The sequence below is a fragment of the Siphateles boraxobius genome, unplaced genomic scaffold (genome assembly GCF_051911475.1).
Source record: "Siphateles boraxobius isolate OS27281-9 unplaced genomic scaffold, OSU_SipBor_1 13, whole genome shotgun sequence".
NCBI lineage: Eukaryota > Metazoa > Chordata > Actinopteri > Cypriniformes > Leuciscidae > Siphateles > Siphateles boraxobius.
In genome coordinates, this window is record NW_027508733.1 from 24,828,699 (window position 1) to 24,840,524 (window position 11,826).

The 11,826-nt window shown below is 38.8% G+C and overlaps 2 protein-coding genes across 2 annotated transcripts; one reads left to right on the forward strand and one right to left on the reverse strand.

The window, feature by feature from the left end:
* Window positions 1-94: 94 nt before the first annotated feature.
* On the forward strand, window positions 95-763 carry mrps28 (mitochondrial ribosomal protein S28). The gene has a single exon (XM_077226806.1). The coding sequence runs from the start codon at window positions 123-125 to the stop codon at window positions 672-674; it is 552 nt and encodes a 183-aa protein (XP_077082921.1). The 5' UTR covers window positions 95-122; the 3' UTR covers window positions 675-763.
* A 596-nt stretch (window positions 764-1,359) lies between these two features.
* On the reverse strand, window positions 1,360-11,088 carry capn1b (calpain 1, (mu/I) large subunit b). The gene is made up of 21 exons (XM_077226777.1): window positions 10,738-11,088; window positions 10,032-10,101; window positions 8,003-8,121; window positions 7,790-7,923; window positions 7,549-7,717; window positions 7,354-7,437; window positions 7,181-7,266; window positions 7,023-7,097; window positions 5,948-6,108; window positions 5,697-5,866; window positions 5,593-5,604; window positions 4,982-5,193; window positions 4,768-4,807; window positions 3,986-4,051; window positions 3,852-3,909; window positions 3,693-3,757; window positions 3,487-3,555; window positions 3,317-3,395; window positions 2,213-2,326; window positions 2,061-2,119; window positions 1,360-1,943 (listed from the first exon to the last, which is right to left on the reverse strand). The coding sequence occupies exons 1-21, from the start codon at window positions 11,008-11,010 to the stop codon at window positions 1,917-1,919; spliced, it is 2,142 nt and encodes a 713-aa protein (XP_077082892.1). The 5' UTR covers window positions 11,011-11,088; the 3' UTR covers window positions 1,360-1,916.
* Between the last annotated feature and the right edge of the window lie 738 nt (window positions 11,089-11,826).

The window sequence follows — 11,826 nt, forward strand, 5'->3', positions numbered from 1 at the left end:
CCAAAACCACCATGGTAGAATCTCACTTTTTCTCTCTCATTTCCCATGAAAATCCCACTTTCTCATTTATGCTCTTATTTTGAAATGCTTCCTGCGTGCCCTGCTCCTTATGACGTTTCAACATGGCGTCGCTCTGCAAGGTGATGTTCAACGTGAGTTCCAGATCTTCTTTCCTGCCAAAACACAGTGTTTTAGCCACGCTCCGATCATTATACAGCTCAGATGCGAGCGGAGGAGAGGATGAAACTCCCGAGAGGGTGAAGAGCGGGTTTGCAGCCGCATATGATCTGCACTCGGACCTGCGACAGAGCGGCGACCGGAGCGCAGCGGCGCAGAGGGGCTCCAGGGACGAGACCTCCTTCACTTCGCTCCTGCGACACTCCACGCTCATGCAGATGGGTCCCGCCAAAGACAAGATCGTCATCGGGAAAATCTTTCACGTTGTCAATGACGATCTGTATATCGATTTCGGCGGGAAGTTCCACTGCGTGTGCAGAAGGCCCCCGGCGCCGGACGCGCAGAAGTACCAGAGGGGCAGCAGGGTGAGACTGAGGCTGGAGGATCTGGAGTTGACCTCGCGGTTCCTGGGAGCGACTAGCGACACGACGCTGCTGGAGGCGGACGCCACACTGCTGGGACTGATTGAGAGCAAAGAGACCAGCACCAAGGAATAGTTGCCACGGACAACACTGAGATTGAACTTTGTGTGTGAATGAATGGACACTGTAATATTTGAGATATATAAAATTTTAAATCGCACTGATTTTGATTCTTGTTTATTCATGTTTAGTCAGGCCCTATACACACACACACACACACACACACACACACACAAACAGTCTCAAAATCAGGATATCGGTTATTTATGTTAAAATTATTGAAATGATCACAGAAGTACCGGTATAAAAGTATTTAGTTAAGCTATAAACACTGATGTGAATGGTAACTATAGAGCAAATCACCCTTTGATTGTAACGGTGCTTCAAATAACTATTGTATTAATTACATCGTTACACCAGTAGTTGGCGACAAGTGACTGTTAAAACATGTATTTGTCATTGAATCATTCACTCAGGAGATGTGTTCAATAACGCTGATTCATTCAATAATGAAAGAAGTGAAGTATTTACAAGGGAGTCATTGAATTATTCAATCAAATATAAATCATCATTTTTAAATAGACAGCCGCTATTACAATTTGTCAGAACCTCTAGTAAATTACGTTATTTTGTTCAGTTGTCTGTTCAGTGTTCAGAATTGTAATCTCTATTTGAAACCCTCAACAATAGTGGTCCTCAATTTATCCAGAATCATTTATATATACAGTGTATATAGCCCTTAAAAAACATAACATGCCAATAAGTTAAATTTGACCTTTATTTTCACTTCATATTAAGCAGCGTAAAAGAAAGGATCTAGTGTAGTACAATTCCCTGAACATCCTATAAAAACACAAGTTATTTTTATATAAATAATAATTGCACAGCAAATCACAGTTATCATAAATTCGAACAAAATCATACACGAACAAGATCAATTTCTGAATCTCAAGTAAAACATTTCTTTAAATATCAAGGCCGTGGTGGTGCAAACTTAAGAATGCTAAGTTAAGCTACAATAAAATATCCTATAGCATAAGGTTAGTGGCATGCAGTTAAGAATAAAGCTGTTTAATATATATATATTAATTTACATTTACTGCTCCATAATTGATAAACGCATCTTGCATAATGAGGTGTCCTGTTTTAATCAAAAAGCACATAGTGCCATAAGCTGATGTGATGGTTATGTTGGGTGTGTTAAAAGGCAGTATTGTATCGCTCAGGCATCTTTGGGTGTGTAATGGCTTAAAGCTGCGGTTGAGGGAGTGTGATGTCGGCCCTTCTAGTCCAGGACGATATGATCTTCTACACACATCAACCACACATGGTCATGTACAGCCACTGTTAGGGACAGCAAGAGGGTTAATGAATTCATTTCCTTTATACAATATTAAGACTTAATGCACTATTAATTATATGTCCCACCATGTTAAAGAACATAGGAGACACTTTACCCACCTCGCTTATATTGAGTTCTGCGATGCCTGACCCCTCTCTATCCAGCTCTCTAAAAGACTCTGTTGAATACGACAGTCAATGAGACATTTTAGTGGAATATTAGCGAATACATGATAAAATAAAATAAAAAAATTGATATGTAAATGACATACTGAACATGGTCTCCAGTTTGACCAGGCAACAGACAAAGTTGTCGAAGTCAATTGTATCTCCTTCAGAATATCGCGCCACCAGAATCTGATGTAGCTTGTTATTCAGTTTAAAACCTTAGGACAAGAAAATAGGCACTGGTAAAACGATTAAAAACGCATTTGATTTGAATGATCCTAATATATGTTCCAATATATGTAATATGTCCAATACAAATTGATTTACAGTGGCTGCATAAAAACCTATTTGTAAACTTATGAGCTGGTTCCTTCTTGGGAATCAAAAATAGACAGCATTACCCATTTCATGAACAAATTACTCTCATGAATCGGTTCTTTTTAGTGAATAAAAAACATAGAGTGCCACCTGATGCCTGAAAGAATGACTCTTTTGAACTTATTAACTTTAAAGCATACAGTCTCGATTCCCGAAATCATGTGAAAGTAAAATGGTCACTATAACTGAAATATATCGAAATGAATCTGATTCAAATCAATTTGTTAAAGACATCTGCTATCGAGATTAAGCATGGGTATCCATACAGATCTTCTGATTCGATTTTGATTCACAAGCTCTTGATTCAATTCTGGTTCCTAATGGAAGCTTGTTTCCGCCACGGAATAAAACTATTTAAAAGGTAATTGCAAATTTTTATCTCACAATTCTGATTTTTTTCTCAGAATTGTGATAGGCCAATAAACTTGCAGTTGCGTGTTAAAAAGTCCGAATTGCATGAAAGTCGCAAAGTTATAAAGTCAGAATTGCGTGATATAAACTCGCAATTCTGAGAAAACAAGTTTATAACTTTATAACATGCAATTGCGAGTTGAAATCACACAATTCTGACTTTCAAGCAATTTTGACTTTTTAACTTGCAATTGCGAGTTTATATCACGCAATTCGGAGAAAAAAAGTCAGAAAAATCGCACTTACCTTTTTATTTTTTTATTCTGTGGCGGAAACAAGCTTAGGTTCCAAATCAGTTTGACTTGAAACTGGGATTTAATAAAGAGCTTGTGAATCACAATCAAATCAGTATTTGATCTTTAATGTCTAACCAGGAACATCATGGTCACACAAGATGAACATTAAAAACGGTTTATTACCCGCTGACTCCACAGCCAGGCGCATTTCATAGGAGCTCATTGTGCCAGATTTATCCAGATCAAACTCTCTGAAAATTCCCTGCAAATGAGATAAATGAGTATGAGTTGCCACCATGCTATATGATGTAGGGAAGGATATGTGATGATTGATGAACCACTCAGTTTCTCACCAGCCACTTCCTGATTTTATTCCACAGAATCTGGAACTCCACAATTCCCAGCCGTGCACTGCCATCTTTCTGAGTTCGATCAGTCAAGGCTCAATTCAGTATAGACTAAATATGGGTACCGAGTCGACCGTTCTATGACCAAATGCATTTATACAGTACACAATCTGATAAGCAAAAGTCGTTAGCATTTCAGAATCAGAGGATACATCCATCAGGCTGACCATGCATCTACACGACTCCATACTGAACCCATCTGTCTTTAAGTCCCTGTCTGCAGAACACAGAAGAGCAGAGGTGTTTCTCAAGCACACATAGACATAGACACAGACCAGACGTGAACAATTGAAAACCTCAGCCGAACTTACGTTTGCCCACCACTCGGTTCAGAATGGTCCTGAGCTCACGAACTGAAATCTCCATGTCCTACAGGAGAGTTTAGGTCAAGTTTAATCTAATGGAATACACAATATCATTAATCAAGACACGCAAAAATACTCACCTCTCCTGACAGCTGAGAAAACATTTTTTTGAAAGAGTTATCAATATTCTCCTCTGAAACCTCTTCCTGTGGATAAAACACACATTTATATAATGTAAGTCTATGGACTTTTTTTTTCAGTTTTAACATATCCGAAAAATATCAGAAAAGTATGAAAGCTTTTTTCTGCCATGGAATAAAAAATAAAAAAGGTAATTGCGACTTTTTATCTCACAATTCTGACATTTTTCTTGCAGTTGCGAGTTTCTCACGATTCTTTTTTGGTCAAAATTGTGAGATGTAAACTTAAACAATTTTTTTTAGATCTAACCATTCAGAATTACGAGTTTTTATCTCGCATTGCAACTCTGACTTCTTTTCTCAGAATTGTGAGATATAAACTGGCAATTTCAAGAAAAAAGTTTTTTTCCTCTTTAAAACTCGAAATTATCAGTTTATATTTCACAATTCTGAGAAAAGAAGTCAGAATTGCATTGCAACATATAAACTCGTAATTCTGAATTGAGATCTGAAAAAATTGTGAGAAAAAAGTCAGAATTGCGAGATATATACTCGCAATTGTGAGAAAAAAGCTAGCAATTGTGAGAATTTTTTTTGGTGAGAATTGTGAGATTTATATCTCGCAATTCTGACATTCTAATTCACAAATGCGACTTTATATCGTGCAAAAAAGGAAAAAGAGTCAGAATTGTGAAAGGTAAACTCGTAATTGTGAGGTCGCAATTATCTTTTTATTTTTTTAATCCTGTGGCGGAAACAAGCTTCCATAGAAAAGTCCTTACTTCATCTTCTAGGTTAAATGAAATCTCATCATCCATTTCGCTAGAAAAAAAAGAAACAAATAAAATGAAGTTTGCTCCAATATAATGATGGTGCACAATGAAATGCAACAAACAGGTGAGTCCAAAAAATATAAATAATTAAAAATAATCAATATTTTAAAATACTTATTTATATTACTGGTGTTTGTAGTAGTTGAATGGTCGAGTCACTTACTGAGTTTCTGACTGTTTCTCAGTAAAGACTCGCAGGACGAAGTCAGCCTCTTTTCCAGGCTCAAAAGTGGAAGGGACAATGAGATACTCGCCCGGTGGCAGTTTCAGTCGCGTACTGACCTCTCGCAGATTAATGAAGCTCTCTGACCGCGCACAGGACGATTGACGCAAGAAAAAGTCCTTCTTGAGGTGAACACTCTGGGAGCCACGAAACTAAAAACAGAAGAAATACAGTTTTTAACATCACAAGTTTTTACAATACAGTTTATGAATGTAATTTAGAGGTGAAGTCTGTAATTTCTGCGTCACCAAACAGATGAAAAAATTATTGTTTTCAAACAGGTTTCCAGAACACTTCCCTGTCTGTCATTGGTCAGTTAAACTGATAGCTACGCCCCAAACTCACGCCATTGGTTAAGCCGTTGTTACAATCAGCCTATGCTGGGCTGGTCAAAATACTCAAACAATATTTTGAAAACACCACAGGGACACAGTGTCTATACAATTAGGGGAATATCAACCTAGAAATGACTTAATTAAAGCCTGCACATATTACAAAGTATTTTATACACTTCACCTTTAGATTCATATAATACTGAAAATATGACATACCTCTTCTGGGACCTGAAGGAAAAAGGAAAAAAAGACAAGAAATTATATATGATATAACTATGATATGTAACAAAATTTCATTATTTTAATTTTTGTCCTCAAACCTCATATAAGGCGAAGCCGATGGTGTGCATGTCTTGTCCTTGCTTGCGGTAGCGCCGTCTGTCCTTTTGCATCAAGGCCACCATGAATGTGCAGGCCACCTCATCATCCTCAGGATCATCATCTTCCTCCTGTAGCGTGATCTTATATTGAGGATTTATCCAGAATGTATCTGACAAAAGAGACACCAAACTAGGTGTGTAATGCAGTATGTTTTAGCTGATGAATAAGTTTCATTGTGAATTAATCTCACTGGGGTGGTTCCTGCAGCCCCCTGCTGTACTTCCTCGCCTCCAGCTGCCATTAAACTTGATCGTGTTCCAGAAATTTAGAGAATCTTCACTCAGAGCATCTGGTGTGAGGTTACAGATCTCCAGACGAGAAAACTGACGTTTGAACTCCTCAAATGACATCCTGATGTGGGCAGAGAAGCAAAGCATCAGTATCACAGCAAAACTCTGTGAAGGAAAACTTTACACAGGAAATAGAAATTATTAAATTACAAAGTTTTTGGAATTGGAGTCGATTCCAATAACTGATTCCAGACTATTGTTCTCGATTTTTAAAGGGATAATGTGTAGTTTTTTAGGTATTTTATTATCTAAAATCAATATTTTTATTCATAAATATGTCCTCAATGGTGTACAAATACCTCTGCCAATTATCTGACTGATCCTCGTAAACGAAAAATTCATTATCTTTATATACATGTGACGGGTAGGTCCATGGAGGCTTCCATGTCGTTCCGCCAATAGCAGAGAGGGTCAAAAAGTACTAGGCCAATGCGTTTCCACAACGCGTTTTCGTTCAGAGTCAGCGGTTTGTTGTGTCAAGTTGCAGTTTGTTTGAAATAAACCTGTTCACCCGAAGGAAAACTTGACGAAGTGCTATTAGAAGACATCCTGTCATAGCTTTTTGGTACATAACAGCTACCGTAGATGCAACACATATTTGCGGCGCTGGACAGCACAATTTGTTTGAATGCAAAATACAATTTCAAGGCTAGATGGGAGAAATTCCTACACAATTAAGAAAAAAAACATGGCAGATAATGAGCTGCTCACGTATAAATGAACAGTTTCGCGCTTCGCTCTGAAACATGCAACTCATATATTTATTCAATTAAATCACAGCCTTTGCGTTTTAATAATCGCACTAAGCCATATTGCATTTACGGTTTTATTTTGATTAATCATGAAGTCCAAGCTTTCCAGTCGACTCTAGACTCCCAGCATCTCAGAATCAATGAATCACTTCTTCTTGGAACTAACTCACAGTCCTGATATAGAGCGCAAAATAAAGATCAGATTTCTATGGAGGAGATTTACCAAAACTCGCCATCCTCCATGTGGTTGTTCATCTCCTCTCTTTCTGCTGGATCAATTCCATTCCACTCAGAAGAACTGGAAATTAAGTATAAGTGGTATACTATGGGCATGTCCGGAATAGAAAGTCTATTCAAATTCATTCTGATTGGCCGACTCACTTGTCACTCCAAGCCCCTGTCCATTCAACTTGCCCCCAAGGGTTTCGGATGCGGATCAACCTCTCTCTCCTGCCACGGAAATTCACCTAAAATTAAAACAACAAAAAATGTATTCAAAAATATTAAAATGATAAACTAATGAGCTCAAGATACATTTTAGACGGGATCCTGACCTCTCTGAGACCTGTGACGGAGTACGCATGCCCCTTCACCAGCTTCTTAAAAGTCACGGCCTCCATGTCAAAGGCACTGGTGATCTACCAGACAAACACACTTAAATCACACAAAAAATTGGTTATCTTTATTTGGATAATCCATAAATGTTGAGTTGTGTCTACAGGCCTGTAGTAGTCGCTGATGGGACTCACATCAATGGAGCAGCCCAGCAGTGAGCCTCTCTCCAAGGCTTTGGCAATGATGCGGTGCATGTCCTTGGGAGCTTTACGCAGCTCGTACATCTCGGCCACTCCACCTGTGAAGTCCTCAAAGCCTTCGGTGGTGGAACCTCCCGACAGAGCTTCATATGAGCCATTCAGCCTACAGGCACAAACACACATTAGTGTCCCTATAAATGCCATACAGAAGAAGAAAAGAGAGGAAGAGACTCACTTGGCATAGGCCTTCTCCAAAAGGGCGCTCCAGAACTCATTTCCCTCTGCTGAGTGAACAAACATTAGCTCTTTATCCTTGACAGGCAATCGGTCATCAATCACAACGTCCACCCACTCGCCAAACTGCCAGAACTGAACAACAAGCAAACAACACACATTAGTGCATGGTAAGGTAAAGAAAAATATAGTTTATTAACAGTTGGCTGTGCACCTGGAAGTGGAAGATGCCGGCATACTCGTCCGTAAAGCTTTGCCCATGAGGTACAACTCTGTGAAGCAGCTTGTCGTTTAAAGTCAGGGACCCAATGGCAGCCAACAGCCAACAGTCACCTGAGGGGAGAAAAATGACCACAGAAAATAAAGTTAATGTATTTCATTTATAGTGGAAGCCTATAGGGCAAGACATTGTGAAGAAAAAAGCCTTATGTACTATAGCAACGCTTATAACTGAAAACTTCCTCACCAGTCCAAAAAAAGCATTTTTTGAAAGTTTTTTACTTTTAAATTGGCATGAAACTGAAGCAGCAATAGTTTTTTTTCTGCCCTATTGTGGCTTATATCCGAGTAAAACTGCTTCTCGAAGAAGAAAAATGTAGGGCATGACTTTATTTTTGTCAATCAGGAATTGATTGGATGGTTGTGGTTTGCTATTGGTCGATCTCAGTTGATTGACAGGTTGCCCCGCCCTCATGCCAGTAAACACATCATCAGAGAAGAGAAGAGATGATGCTGCAAGAGGGAGGGGAGGTTATTTTTAATGAGGGCACATGAATTTAAAAAAAGTGCATTTATAAACAATTTATAATAAGCACAATATTTTAAATTCCATAAAACAATAAGAATAGTCTATTTTGAATTCATGGTGACTTTAAGTTAGTTTGTAGCCATTCTGATGCATAGCAACTGTTCAACCAATGGCATGAGTTTGGGGCGGGGCTATCTGTCTGGTGAACCAATGGCAGATGAGAAGAGTGCTGAGAGCACAAATACAGGTTTTATTTTTGAAAATTAGTTTGGTGACAAGTTTTCAAACCTATTAGGCCTACCCTTATAAAAATGTACCATGGTTACCATAGTTCTAGCCAAAATACAATTAATAATACAGCTATTGTTACTACTTTAATTAAAATTGTTTCTTCAAAGTTTGAGAAGCTAATTCTGTAGAAACAGAAACTAGTGTTAAATAAAATGTGTGTACTACAATGACCCATTAGGGGGAGCCCTCCACCCACAGCCAAAGAGGGGGAGGAGAATGTGATTGTTTGTGTTTGATACTTCCGTACTCTATATTCACTCTGGATGAATGTTGTTTTATCTCAAACACTCTTGACAAAGCCAAACCCGTTTGTCTGAGGAGGCTCAATCTTTTCTATGTGCTAACTGAAAGGTAAAATGCATTCTGCGATAAGCTTCCCCATCCTACTCCACCCAGTGTTTGCTGTACAAACTTCGGCAGGCACTAATGAGTGCACACCCACAGCCTCACGCACGCACACACACACACACACACACACAAAACGACACACTGTGGACTGTGGGCTGTGGCTTGCAGCCAGCAATGGCAGAGTTCTCTATAATGCTACACCCGTGTTTGTGTGACTCACCACTCAGGCATCGTGTTTGAACACTCCCACCAGCCAGGAAACAAACACACACATTCATCTAACCCCCTAACACACATTTCTTCTCAGAAGCGACATTAAACACTAAGTATGAAGATTATAGTAGTATAATGAATCAGATTTTGAATAAGTGGGATTTGTCATAAGTTCATTCATAAAACTGACTCTAATAAACCCAAATTATATGATATAGGCCTATGCAGTAAAATATATCTATCCATCCATCTATCTGTCTGTCTGTCCGTCCATGCATCCATCCATCTATCTATCTTCCATGTAATATAATATTACATTTACATCCATGTTAATAAAAACTAATGTGCAAATTATGCTAATAGCCTACCTATGCTTTTATGTCTACAATACATTGATGCATTTCTGCAAATATATGATGTAGAACAAGTTTTTAATTACACATTGGGAGGCATCGTTTTCATCATTTGTGTGGCAACATTTGACAGCCAGTATGTGTGAAGGTTGTATACATACTCTGTTTTGCTTAGATTTAAGCTGTAGGATCACCCAAACTGCAGTGAAGCACAAATGAATCTTTTGACATTCGTTAACGTGTGCACGCATGCACAAACATACACACCCAGGCTTGTAGTACATACTCACCTAGAGCCCCCTGGCAAATATCTGTCCGAGTCGCCCCACCAACTATGAACTGAGGATTGTTCGACAGCTCCTGCAAACATTACGCAAGCAAATACACCTCAGTCAAAGTGTGATACTCTCCCTGTCAACCTAATAACACACTTTACGCATGACTACATATCAACCATATCATCAAACATCTTCATCATACGTCTGCGAGATGATAAACTCAATTTCTCTGTCTTTAATATATGAGATGCAAACAAGTCTATATTGAACAGGTTGGATACTGTCAGTTTGCCTATGAAAATGTTGTTTGAGTTTTGACAATGATAACACAGGCCGAGACAAATATAACACTCCTTAATGATTCAATGAAGAAATTACATTACTTGCTGCTTGTATGAAATAATTAAACAATTTAAATAAATGAATGAAATGTTTCAGCATATATACATGTGGATATTTCCTTTCCTTTTTTTAGAGAAAAGAGGGAAAATTACATAATTGCTTGTCCATTACAAAATAATTTAACTCTCAATTTCAATGTGTCTCGGTTATTAGCACCAGATGTTGCATCTTGGTTCTCAGGTGGGACATGAGAGTTCGAGTCTAGCTCAGTCTTTTTGCCAAAATGTGGCAAAAACAAAATAAAAGCGTGTTTCCTCAGTGACTATGTGTATGTTCTGCCATGCTGCTTGTATGGACTGTGCTCTGCGACACTCACAGTGGGTCTTATCCACTGCACACCGCGCGTTTTGGATGAGTTTGGCGCGAGCTCCTTGAAGCCCAGTGACTGGGGAACGGCGGGGAAGCAGGAGTCCTCAAACAGCCTGCCGCTCTCCACACACTCTCTCTTCAGCTCCTCGTAGTCCTGGTTCAGGAACTTGACTGCATTGTCATTGCTTCCCATCCCTTCAGCCTGCAAGCGCTCCTTGTAGATGCGCGACGACAGTCCTCCAATTGAAAACATACTAGTGCACCAAAATACGGTAGTCATTTAAACACAAAGTAGATCCCATCCCATATTGTTTCAAACCCGTATCCCACAATCTCCATTTACTTTCAATATGTGACCCTGGACAACAAAACCAGTCACATTTTTAAACTGAGACCTATACGACATCTGAAAGCTTAATACATAAGCTTTCCATTGATGTGTGGTTTGTTAGGATAGGATAATATTTGGCCGAGATAAAAACTAATTGAAAATCTGAAGGTGCAAAAAAAAATCTAAACATTGAGAAAATCGCCTTTGAAGTTGCCATTTATGTTTGCGATTGTGCTGCATTCACTCACAAAAAGAAATGTTTTCTATATTTTCGGTAGGAAATTTTCAAAATATCTTCATGGAACATGATCTTTCGATGAAAATAAAATCGATAATTTTGACCCATACAATGTATTGTTGGCTATTGCCACAAATATTCAAGTGCGACTTTAGTGATCCAGGGTCACATATATGGAAAAGACATGCACTTTCTTCAACATTTCTCTGTTTGCATTCCATGGAAGAAATACAGGTTTGGGACAAGAGGGACCGTAAATTACAGAATTGTAATTTTTTTACTGAACTAAAATGATTATAGCTCATGCCTCGCTTCTTGCGCGAATCAAACCTCCTGATCACAAGTCCAGAGCTTTAACCGCCTCACCAAACAAAACAAAAGAGTAAAAGTGTGTGCATATGGTAGCTGGAAACTAGAAGCTAGCACAGGAATAGTACCAATCATTCGACAGCACGCGTTCAATGTCTCTGAGCGATTAGCGCAAAGTGCTGCTGCTAAAAGCTCATGATGCTTGCTAATATGTTCGC